General features: G+C 43.7%; 1 protein-coding gene across 4 annotated transcripts in view; it reads left to right on the top strand.

Annotated features, from left to right (window-relative positions):
* CCDC141 (coiled-coil domain containing 141) overlaps positions 1 to 12654 on the top strand; it is a 160796-nt gene that overhangs the window by 57309 nt on the left and 90833 nt on the right. For all 4 annotated transcript variants that reach the window (XM_084800292.1, XM_084800293.1, XM_084800291.1 and 1 more), the window contains one exon: positions 1461 to 1577. In XM_084800292.1, coding sequence (XP_084656418.1) covers positions 1461 to 1577 — 117 coding nt within the window. The remainder of the gene's footprint in view (positions 1 to 1460; positions 1578 to 12654) is intronic.

Genomic DNA, 12654 nt, shown 5'->3' with positions numbered 1-12654 from the left:
GGTCCCCAAGGCACCATAATGGGGGTGATCCTCCACCTCTGCCATCTGTGAGGGACATTTTCAATTTGGAGCTTTACACCTAACACCCTTTTCCCTCAGCCTCCTGCTTCAGTTGGTCCTTCCTGTAACAGGAGTTGGAAGAAAGCCCATGGCTGTTTCAGACAAGATAACTGAGGCTGAGGAGAGACACAGTATGACTCTTGGCTGGGCCCACCATTTTGAACTGGCTGCCAACTTTCATTTTCAAGGCTGGCAGAAATATCCCTAGACAACAGGGCTGAAAGACTGCAGGTCACATGAGCATCATGGCAGGGCTCAGCGGAAGAGCATGGATTTTGGAATCATGTACACTTGGGGCCGACCCTTCGTCTGCTGCTTACCATCTGTCTCTAGATAAACTGCTTCGGCTCTCCAAATTCATTTACTTTTTCTGTACGTTTCTATGATAATATTGCTCTTGCTGTGGACTTACTGAGAAAAACAAGGATGATGCTCTCAACCGAACTAGCAACAGAGCTAGTTTACAGTGCAGTCGCTTAAACAACAACAACAACAACAACAACAACAACAACAAAAACCCTAGTCATTATGATATGATTCAGGGGATAATAGCATACAGAAGCAGATGGTAAAAATCTAGCTGTAATCTGCTTAATGGATATAAGGAAGGTTCTATGTTCAGGAGTCTTAAGTCAGAAGTCTCACATAAAGTTATGGTGTCTCTTAAAATTTGGCATCGCCAAAAATGCAGTGCTTCAGGGGCTTAGAGACACAATGCGTGTTTGGTTTATGTGAGACTCTGGCTTCAAGGTCAGCATTTCCCCAAAGTTAATTAATTTAAAAAATGAAAGTAAGAAAGTATTTATTGATGCTTTCACATTCTATAATGCTTGTTGCCTTGGCACCATGTGTCATGTGTTATGAATCTTAGTCATGTTTTCACAATAACAGAGGAATTTAATAAAGTTCTCATTTAGTTTCTTAATACAGATTTCCACCAGTGACAGCAAATGAAATACTTTTGTATTTTCTTTTGTATACTAGGAAAACTCCACATATGCTTTTCAATATCTTTAACTGGGCCTATGTAACTATATTCAAATTCACATTTATATAGAGAAAGAAGTTATTTTTGAAAAGAAAGCAGCATTTATGGGCTGCATGGGAACACACTGGTACTTTTGGAGAAGATCCTGGTTCATTCCCCCTGGCTTTATGATCCACTGAGCTGCTAAGCAATCCCTATGCTTTTTTGAGGGGGTGGATTTGTTAAGCATTTAGAGGCTGAAATAAAGAGAAAATTAAAAGTCTGGATGATACCGACTTCATATATGTTAGTTTATATAGAAAGAAATTGAAATGCTTTGTTTCGAAAGTTTGCAGTATTTATTATTTCTGAGTTTAAATCCTCTGTTCCGATCACTTAAAACACTGGTCCTTTCCTCTCGCCTCTTTCCCAGGTGTCTTGCTGGTTTCAGAAAACAATAAGAGATCTGCAGGAACAGAGTCTGGGTTCGTCACTTTCGGACAACAAGGAGCTAATCCGTAAGCAGGAGGACCTGATGGTCAAAGCAAAGGTAAGATGCATGAAAGGGGAAAACACAAGCAAGGCTTGCTTTTGAAATGTGCTTGAGTCAGCAATTTGTAGGGGAGCCAAAAGAAAGAAGCATTAGCTTTCAAAAACCCATTAATTTCATAGAAAGGATCACTGGAGGGTTATGTAAGGCCACTCACTGTTCAATGACTTCTAGATTAACAGCATCTTACACACACACACACACACACACACACACACACACACACACCCTAACTATTGTCTACCTGACTTCGCATCAAGTATGAGATATGCTTTATTTAAAGGATCACAGAAACCCTAAGAAGTTTATCTTTTAAAAAAATTTGATTTGACTGAAATAAACAAATCAGAGGCTTGGGGATAGAAAGCAGCCTCATTAAAGTTATGTCTTATGCATGGTAGACCTGGAATTCTATTCTATCCAACCCGAGGTCCCAGCTCTTTGGTGATAAGCATCACCATATTTCTAAGGAATGGTTCTGTGCTGGTTTGGTTTTGTTGATGTCTGTGCACCACACTGCCACCTTGCAGATTCCCAGACTTGCCTTCATCACTGCCCTCATTTTCATCCCCCAGCTCCCGCACCGGCTTCACTTTCCCCTGCTTTGCAAGAAAACCTGGCTCCCAGCCAGGGAGCCACTTGAATGTGGTCCTTAGAGAAGTAAAGCTTATCTCGGTGACCAAGCACAGGGAACTGCGGTCACCTTACCCAGAACATTGTGGGTGGTTAGTAGTCGCAGGTTTAGTGAAGTCATGAAGGCTGTAGAACACTTGTGAGCTGTGCCGGAAAGTGGGGAAGACTAGCCAAAGACTCATTTGAGAGCTATGGAAGGCTTGTGGGAGAGGGTTGCATTTACTCAGTCTTAAATACTCTCTTAGGGTTGTGTTGCCACCTTTTGGTGAATGATGCAGTATATTGTATACTGTATGCAGTATATATACTTCCAAAGTCTAGTTTCAATGTTGAACTGATTGTTAAAAACATGCAGTTACAAAGCACAAGTTACCCTGTAACAACTGCTTACTTTTTAAAAATTCAGCTTCTGTTGCATGTTAAGGTTTTTCATTGAAGTTATACACTAATTTATTCTGTGTATATCAAACTCAGACTTGAGCAATGAGTATGATCCTATTGATATCATCATGTGTCAAGGACCAGGCATGATTCAAATAGCACGGGATAGCTGCCTTTAAACAGAAACAAAGCCAGCATGCTCATATCTAGAGTTTTGGGGATGGTGCTTGTGAAGTTATTCTGTTCCCTTACAGCCCTGAGGATGGTTTAGACTTTATGTTTGTTCACATGTGACCTTGGTTCTGGGAGGGTACAGTGCCTGGCATTGTTTCCAGTTCACACTGGAAACTATAAAACAAAGAGTGCCATGAATGCACTATGTAAGAAACATAGATGAATAAGATTGTGTCTTTCCACCACTGTCGTCATTAACTGAATGAAATAAATCGGCAAGCTGCAGCAATTTCAAAGGCAGCAACTTGCCAGATATTCCTATTTTCCTGAACTCCTTGGCTGAGGTGAATATTCTAATTCGATCACTAACATTACCTCAGACCACATCACACTACGCTGTAGTGACACTTTTGAGAATTCTGGGATTTTGGTTTCTTTTAAAACAACAACAACAACAGCAACAACAGCAACACAGAAATATTATAAGAGTGCACTTTTGCCAGGCATGGTGTTGCACGCCTTTAATCCCAGCACTTGGGAGGCAGAGGCAGGCGGATCTCTGTGAGTTTGAGGGTATCCTGGTCTACAAAGTTAGTCTAGGACAGCCAGGGCTACACAGAGAAACTCTGTCTCAAAAAACAAAAAAAGCGGTCACAAGGTGGCTCACAACCATCTATAATGTGATCTGATGCCCTCTTCTGGCCTGCAGGAGTACATGCAGATAGAGCATTCATATACATAAAATAAATAAATCTTTAAAGAAAGAAAAGCAAAAAAAAAAAAAAAAAAAAAAAAAAAAAAAAAAAAAAGGAATGTGCTTTCATTTTCACCCCAGGTGAAAGGATGTTGTCTGCTTTGGAAGCAGCTGACCACGATTTGTGCTCCACCTGCAGCTCTCTATCTGTCACCTGCAGATAATCTATGCATCGCGCGCTGTTCGGAATTCTGGGAACTTTCCAGAGGGTACATCAGGGCCTGGAGGGGCAGGGTTGGTGACTGTTGGTCATTTAAGCAGGTTTGTTGCAGTTTGTTAGTAGTCATGGTCAAAGAAGAAACAAAAGGAAAGAAATTAGATTCAGGGATTTTCTTAATTCTTCTCTCCCCTCCATCCTTGTTTCTCTCTTATCTAGTGTTAGGGGATGAAACTGGTGTGGGGGGTGAAGGTGGGAAAAAGAAGAAACCAAAAAGTAGCAAAGACTACACTACACATCAATTCACAGGCCCCTGACATCGCTGTGTTCCATTTACTGGGGAGACATAGTGCTATTCCATCCAAGTCCATCTTGGTGACCTAGGAGCTTATCAGGATTTCTTACAGAACCATAGGCGAGCATTATCTACAGTTGCATCCTGGAAAAGTACGTCCCAGCATGGGCAAGGATTCGTGAAAGCTTCCTCCGATCCCAGTCAACCTTCCATTTCCTGTTTATTTTCACACACCCAGCAGGGGAAGAATTGCATGCAGCTGGACTGAGTGGCTGGGGTCTCAGGTGACAGTCCCAGGATCTTCTCTGCCTCCTCTGAGGCCTGGTCTCATCAGGGCCTCCCTCATGTGTTCACAGACACCCTAGTTTTACACAGCAATGCTGGTGGCATGGCTGGAGAACTGAGTTCCAGCAGACTCGGCCTTCCTAGGGTTCCCAGTTGAAGCGACTGCAACTCTCACTAGCTATCGAGTGCCCCCTAATGAATGCCTTACCCAAATTTCTGGACCCACAGAAAGGACCAGCTCCCCAGTGTGTGATCCTCAGGGCAAAATGAAACTCTGAAGGCTTTTCTGTACACGTTACTGAGAGTTTCAGCTTACCAGTGCACACAGCCAGGCGTGGGCCCTTCCAAACGCAGGGCCAGAGAGTTCATGCCCGTTAGCTGGCCACAGAGCAGCTCTGTGCACGGTGTTAGGTGTGCTGGGGGCCACAATGGCCTTTGCCACTTAGAGATTTTTCCTCTGCCCTCTTGATGGTCTTCAGTTTTAAAAGAGACAGAGTCTCTATATAAGAGGACCCCTGAAGCAGAATGTCCCTGGTTCTTTGCTAACCCTTTCTTTCTTCCCCATCCTCCTGAGCACACTATGTTCTGGGGCCAAAGGACTATCATGCTACATATCTATCTACATATGTGGGGGAGGGGCTGGAAACAAAGTCAAAATTCAACAAACGAGCTTGAGTTCTTGCTACAGCACTTAAAACGTTGGACTGACTTCTCAGTGCCTCGTTTTCACAAAGAGGAAACTTAGGAAGTCTTGGAGAGCCTATTTGTGCAGGCCTGTACCTGTGACCAGTTGTCCCAAAGTGATGTGTACTTTTCCATTCCTCTGGCAAACTTTCTGATAGTTTTCGTCTATGGGTTTTTAATAATCTCATTCCCCCGAGAAAGGGCTCGGTTTTTCACGCCCCAGTGGGAATCAGCACACTGCATTCTGGGCTCACGTTTGTCCGTGAGCATGAGGAGAGCAATGGGGAAGCCGCTTTCTAAGGGGATTGATCAGAAATCCGGCAACAAGTGGGGGTCATCACCGAAACCCACGGAAGTGGCCAGGTTCATGGGGAAGGCAGGTGTCTGCGCTTCCCACGGTGAGACTGAGCCATGGGGAGCTGGGTGGCATGGGTCGTCGGTCTTGTCTTTTCTAAAGAAACTGCAGGAATGTGACTGCTGCCCCTTGCTCAAATATGTTCAAATCAAAGAAATGGAGTAACTTCCACAGCTATCAGTTAAGTTTCCGGGTACGCCGAAAGAGTTAAGCTGAGGGGTGTTTAAATAGAACCCTGGAACGTGAGTCACTGTTTCAGCTCGGCCGTCTTTACTTAACAGAAAAAGTATTTTCCCTTCACAAATGTAACTGATAAGGGAATAGCAAACAGGGATGATGATTTGAAATGAATGGCGTCATGAGTCAACCCAACACCCCGAAGTTTAATTGCAGGTTTAGAGGTCGGAATCACATGCATGTTCTAGATGTCTACAACCGGTCTGGGCTCCCCGGCCGCCAACCCTCCACTCACTTCAGCCCTTTGCAGCGATCCACCTGCCTCTGCCTCCTGAGTGCGCCACCATGCCCGGCTGAGGTTTTATTTTTTAAATAAAAGAAAGAAAGAAAGAAAGAAAGAAAGAAAGAAAGGAAAGAAAGAAAGAGCGCTCAGGCTCCTCTAAAACCTGAAAGCTCTCAGGAGCTGTATAGGTGGCTCAGTGGTTCTGAGTACTTACTGCTCTTGCAAAGGACCAGGGTCCAGTTGCCAGCACCCACTTGGCAGCTTGTAACTGTTGGTGACTCCAGTCCCAGGTGCTTGAGTGCCATCTTCTTGCATTGCACTCATGTGAATAGTTTACATACATGCAGGCAAAGCACCCATCTATATAAAATAAAAATAAATAAAAAATTAAAAAAAATATCCTTTAAAGATCTAGCATCACTGGGTTTACCATTTTATACAGAAATAATAGATTTTTTTGGCTCAAGTCTAGTTTTTTTTTTTTAAAGGCACCAGCTGAGCGTGGTGGCACAGGCCTTTAATATCGGGGAGGCAGGGGCAGGATAATTGCTGTGAGTTCAAGGCCAGCCTGGTCTACAGAGTGAGTCCAGGACAGCCAAGGCTACACAGAGAAATCCTGTCTCAAAAAAGAAAAGAAAAACCAGAAAGCAAACAACAACAAAAAAGGCACCCTCACGCTAAGAACGCCCCACAAAACAAGCATGCGCTCCCCGTTAGTGATTAGTGATGCCTCCTCCTCCCACCTGTGTACCCCTCAGCCCTCGCCCTGGGAAGCTCTGGAGTTTGAGAGCTGACTGACCGCCTGCTCTGCGGTCTGCATGAGAGCAGTTGAGGAATGAGCCTGAAGACAATCCTTCTGGAAACCCAAGGGAAACAGGTGAATTTAGAGGTCGGTTGGTCGGGGTCTCTTTGGAGCTGGGGGTTATTCACCCGCAGCGTCTAAGGAGACTTACAGGCATGCTCTGCAAGTGTCCCCCCCAGATTCCCATCAAACCTAGAACCAGAGGCTATGTGTAGCAGTTCCCCCTGGGAAGACCTGTATGCATGCTAAGATTTGCAGCAGACTTAGCAGTTTTATTCAGGCATGGCTGCTCAACCCCTGGTTTTACGGTTGAGTATATGATGGTTAGGTATTATGACTCTCAGCAGCAGCAGTCTGTACCGTCCTGAGAAGCAGACTGAACGTGATGTGCAGAAATACCACCTCCCACATTTTGACACAGTAGTGCACCCACCAGCTTCAAGATTAAAACCATCTTGCGTGAGTCATCCTCTAGCTGGGTTTTCCAAGTCATTGAAAATAGTTTCCAGTTGTGGTTGACTTCACAAACCGGATTTTTGATCTTGGCCCCAAGTTCCTATAAATAATAGTATCAGAATATCATGTGAAAAGTGCCAGTGCTGGGGTCCCACAGAAACTCTAGTCAGAGGAAAAAGTCAAGCTTGAAGCTCTCTACTATGAGAAAAGGAAGTAAAGTAGAATTTCCTGCAAATTTATTTGAATAATTTGCATGAATAATTACCACCTGTACAGCCAATGTAAGCGACTTCTTTATAACCTGTTTCTCATTATGCCTTCCTAATTGAATAATACAGTTTTATTTTGTGAAAAAATACATAAAACGAATCATAGAAAATTAACACCACACATAGTACGTGGGCGCTTATTTCCTACTGGGAATAAGTGTAAGACATGAAGATGAACAGTGATTGCAGCCTACTTACTTGTCTAGTCGTTTTAAGGATTAAATGTGTTCAAATGCAACCGTGTTCAGCAAAAACGCTTGGCATATGGAATTCTTAATGGCAGCAAAATAGATAAAAATGACTATAAAATTCACCATTAGTGACGTTTACTAAGTTTACAATGTTATGTGTCACAGATAATTTCCATGGCCCCCAAAGGTCCCACTGGGCTCATTAAACAGTCGATCCGCCCTTCTCCACCAGGCCCCAACCACTGATTTGCTATCTCTGTGGATTTGTTTACTCTGTATGTATTAAGTAAACTCACATAAACTGACCTTTTATGTTTGGTTTCTGCCGGGTGTGTTCTCACTGCGGTGTGATGCTGCATCCTTCTTACGGCTGAGAAATATTGTATGGCTAATACTACACAACTTAATCCATGCATCTGGGTCACTTGTACCATTTGTCCGCTACAGTGAGCATTCATGTACATGTTTTGTGTGAGTGCGCACGTGTGTGTTGTGTGTGTGTGTGTGTGTGTGTGTGTGTGTGTGTCTGTGTCTGTGTCTGTGTAGTAGTAGTAGGTGCTATTTGCTGTCTCTGACTCACTTCAGTGTCTTCCATGCACACCATTTTATACGCAAGGGCTCCAGTTTCCAGTGTTCACCCCAGCACTCGCTGTTGTCCCCTCCCGAGTGTGTGCGGTGTGCTGGCTGATGGCGACGTCTTGCATTTCCCCTGGTAACTAGTGACCTTGCAGCCTTCTCGCACGGTAGCTATGCACTATGTGCGTCTCCATGAGGGAACTTTCATACAAGCCCTTTATCCATAGCATCCTTCCAGGAACAAAAACTTGTAATTTTGATAAGGTTCCAACTTATTTGTAATGCTGAGCTTATGCTTTTTAGTGCCACGTCTGCTAAATCCAAGGTCACAAAGATGCATTCCTCCAAAGAATGCTGTAGCTTCAGCTTTTGTATTTAGGTCGTTATTCTGTATGTAGCCTATTTTTGTGTATAGCGTGAGGCAGAGGATTAACTTCATTCTTTCTCGTGTGGTTGTCAGGAATTAAATAAAGCACTTTTCCTGATTAAAGGTTTTTGGCACCTCTATCAGTGGCCGCAGATGTTTGGGCTTACTTCTGGGTTCTCACCCTTACTCCATTGATCTGTGTGTCTTTTATGCTGATGTGCCACATCATTTTAATTTCAAAGAAAAAAGTGAAATTTGGAAGTGTAAGGTCTCTTACTTTGTTTCTATTTCAAGATTTTTTTATTATTATATTTCTTTTTTTTAACATATGCATTTATATTATTACACACAAATCAGATAAACTACATACAGCAGGAAGAACCACAAGACAATCAGGAATTATATAAATGTTACATTCATAGTGATTTGGCTATTCGTATTTGGCAACCTTGAAGTAAACATCTTTCCTGTCTTGTTGGGTCTAAATTTCTGAATGGAAGTCAATATCCATAATATCTCATCTCTACTAACTTAAAACTTTTATCTGGATCTAAAAACATCTTAACCCCTAACCAACTAAGCTTAATTGTAAAACTAAAAAAAGATAGAGACAGTTTACTGCCTAACAGTCACCCAAAACTCTCTATAATGTTGGAGCACCATCTTCAGCCTTCTGGCCCAGTAAATCTGACAGACATATTTGAGAGGCTCAAGATTTTGTTTAAAGAACATTTGGCTATTCCAATTACAGTTTCAAATGAACATTAATATCAACTTTCCATTTCTTCAAGTATCATTCCGAAGATCCTGGCAAAAATTACTTTGTATCTCCAAATATTTGGAGGAGTATTTTCTTATTTTTTTCTTTTTACATTTTTTTAAATGTTTTGTTTTTGTTTTTTTTGAGACAGAGTTTTGGCTGTGTAGTTTTGGCTGTCCTGGACTCCCTTTGTAGACCACGCTGGCCTCGAACTCAAAGTGATCCACCTGCCTCTGCCTCCTGAGTACTGGGATTAAAGACATGTGCCACCATGCCCGGCTTTATTTTATTTTATTTTTAATGTTATATGTATGGGTGTTTGCCTGCATGCATGTCTGGGTACCACAGACATGCAGTACCCACAGAGGCCAGAAGAGGGCATAGGATCCCCTGGAACTAGCGTCACTGTGTGGGTGCCTAGAATCAAGCCAGGTCCTCTGGGACAGTGGTCAGTGCTCTTCATCACTGAGCCATCTCTACAGCCCCTAGCCTTGTCATCTTAACAATTTTAAAATTTTTTGGTTCATCCTCAGAGATTGTCTTTGCATTTCTTTAGACTTTTCAGAAGCACAGGGTATTTGTTTAGATATGTAGATATATGTTTAGATATACAGATATGTGGATTTGCTTAGATTGGTAGATGTATGTATGTTTGCCTGCGTGCACATATGTGCACCTTGTGTCTGTCTGATGCCTGCAAAGGTCAGAAGAGGGCAAAGGTCAGAAGAGGGCAAAGGTCAGAAGAGGGCATCAGGATCCCATGGGGCTGGAGTGACAGCTGGCTGTGAGCCACTACGTGGGTACTGGGTGCTGAACCCAGGTCCTCTGCAAGAGCAACAGGTGCTCTTAACCTCCCAGCCACCTGCTCTTACAACTAAATAGATCTCTAGTCTCTGAGGCTGTGGGCAAGATTGCTCAGGCTTAGGCCTTGATTTCCTTTTGCTGCTTGCTGTCCCAGCCCTTCCCCCACCCCCAGACCCACCCCAGACCCACTATGCAGGTGATTGAAGATCAAAAGATGAACACGTAAAATGTCTTACTGTTCCTTTAACAATAAGGCAAGGGATGGGGGTGAACTGGAAGGATTTGGGGGGGGGGGCGAGAAGCACGACCAGAATGCATTTTATGAATGAAAATTCCTTATTATCCTCCATGAGTACCACTGAAATGGAGTATTCAGCTTAAGAGGAACTACTTATTTATTTCCTGGTGCTTTAGGAGGTGTGAGGCAATATGCGGAGTTCAAATAGCCAGGTTTCAGGTTATCCAAAATCACAAGCACGTGGGATGTTTTCTTCCCATTCCTGCACGTATTAACTTTATACAGAGGAACCCACCGTCGCGTCGCATTAGTCAGTCCTCCGTTATTCCCTGACTTCCTTCAGTGATGATGACAAAATGTATAAAGTTACGGTGGAAGTGAAGCACATTCCACCCTGAAATCAGGCCACAATCACTTCTGATGACTGTCAAGGAAACCCTGAAACGGAGAGAATCTGCTTCCTTTGCTTCGTCTGGGTTAAGAGTCAAATCTGAGTTGTCTCAAGGCAAAACTAGCTGAGTTCTCCCAACACTGAGACACCTGCGTCCGTTCATCTCAATTCCTCTGTCTTCGTTTTAGTGAATAATTTGTTTTACTTGCCTGATTTTTAAATGAACTTTCCAATTATAAGCAGATGTCATTTTTCACAGGACATAAATTGGAAACAATTTCATCACTAACAGTCACAAATCTGTATAAATAGAATTGAATTTGCCAATGAGCCTTGGGAAAATCCATAAAACAACAAGATTTTTTTTCTGGTTTTTTTTTTTTTTTTTTTTTTTTTTTTTTTTTTGGTAACCCGATTCTTGCCTCTACTTGGGGTTAGTTTCAAGCTCAGCGAGCCATATCCTTTTTAATTTCCAAGGGAAACTTGCAATTTTTTAAAAAACTCCCTAAGAAATACACTTGTTTTAGAAGGAGCTGAGTTCCCAAAAATCAGAATACTGCGGTCTGTAATTGCTAAGCTGGAGCCACCTGCTGCGTCCTGGAACCTCAGCTTGCTCTGCTTAAAAGCCCAGGGGAGGATTTGGTTGCTTTTGTGTCGGGTTCTGGTTTTTCCTTCTTTCTCCTCTTCCTCCTGATTCTTCGTCATTGGCCGACCATTAAGTGGAAATTTCCACAAAGCAGGCCTTCTTGTGGTTTTAATGATGCATAAGCACACAGTAACCATGAACAGAGTCCACTTTAAGTGGCTGCCTACGGAGGCATTTCCTTAGTGCCTAGCATGGTCGTGCCCCAAACCGCCACACGCTTTCTGTGTTACTGTAACATGCACTTGGTGATCACTTGGTTGCCAGCCGTGAGTTTCCCTGGTCTCCTTTGTTCTTGGGTTCCATGCCTTGTTTGGTGGCCATGTCCTGAGCGGCTGTCTTACAAATTCCATTCCGTTCTTTGGCTGCTTATACGACTAAGTCTGGGCCTGACTCTGTGCGCCTTCATCATTCTGGAAGATTCTGAAATGACTGGTATGACTGTTTTAATTGGATCTACTGAAATTTGTTTTATTTAAATCAGCATTGCAAATTTCTTGAGTTAATTACTTGTTTCATTTTGTATCTATGTATTCATTTTTATCTTGCGCATCGGTGATTTTGCCTGCATGTATGTGTGTCTGTGCACTACATGTATGTGTGTGTCTGTGCACTACATGTATGTGTGTGTCTGTGCACTACATGTATGTGTGTCTGCACTACATGTGTGCTTAGTGCCTCACGGATGCCACAGGAGGCTGTTGAATCCCCCGGGACTGGAGTCATAGGCAGCTATGAGGTACTGTGTGGGTGCTGGGAATCAGACCCAGGTCCCTGGACGGGCAGCCAGTGCTCTTCACGACTGAGCCATCTCTCCAGCCCTGACTTCATTCCTAACCCCTCCCTCATTTCTCAGTCATTTCCGCTTCTAACCCCTTGCAGTCCTCCTTTGCCTGGACCACTCTGACCTTCTGATTTTGAGCCTCATCTTAGACATCTCTGCCCGTGGAACATGCATGCGTGTGCAAGTCCTGCTCAGGGCCAGCTGAGCTTGTCCACACCCCCTCACCCCACCTCGCCTTGACTTATTGCTCTGGGCAGGGCTGTCTTTTCCATTAGCACCACCCCTCACCTTCTACCCAGTCCCACCTCCAAGCTCGCCAGCTGGCACGCCTGCCCACGCCTCAGATTCTCTAATCTGAAGGGATGGGCACTTTCCATTGAGCATTTGCTTGGTTCCCACTTGTGCTCACAACAATCCCCTTTAAATTAGTCCGCTATCCCTAAGAGGCGCTGAAGAATGTTCTCAGACGGTTCCCCATTCGCTGTGAGAGGTACCAACCTGTTGCCCATCCCAGCGTCACTTGTAGCTACTTCCCAGATGGAGGAGAATACATTAAGAGTGCTGCGGCTGTACTTAGTAACCAACTGCATCAGGGCCTCCAGAAAGGGAGGTTCCTGG

This window comes from Acomys minous (assembly GCF_964271855.1).
Source record: "Acomys minous genome assembly, chromosome: 10".
Classification (NCBI taxonomy): Eukaryota; Metazoa; Chordata; class Mammalia; order Rodentia; family Muridae; genus Acomys; species Acomys minous.
Note: the sequence above shows the minus strand (reverse complement) of the source record. Positions and strands in the feature narration are given on the sequence as shown.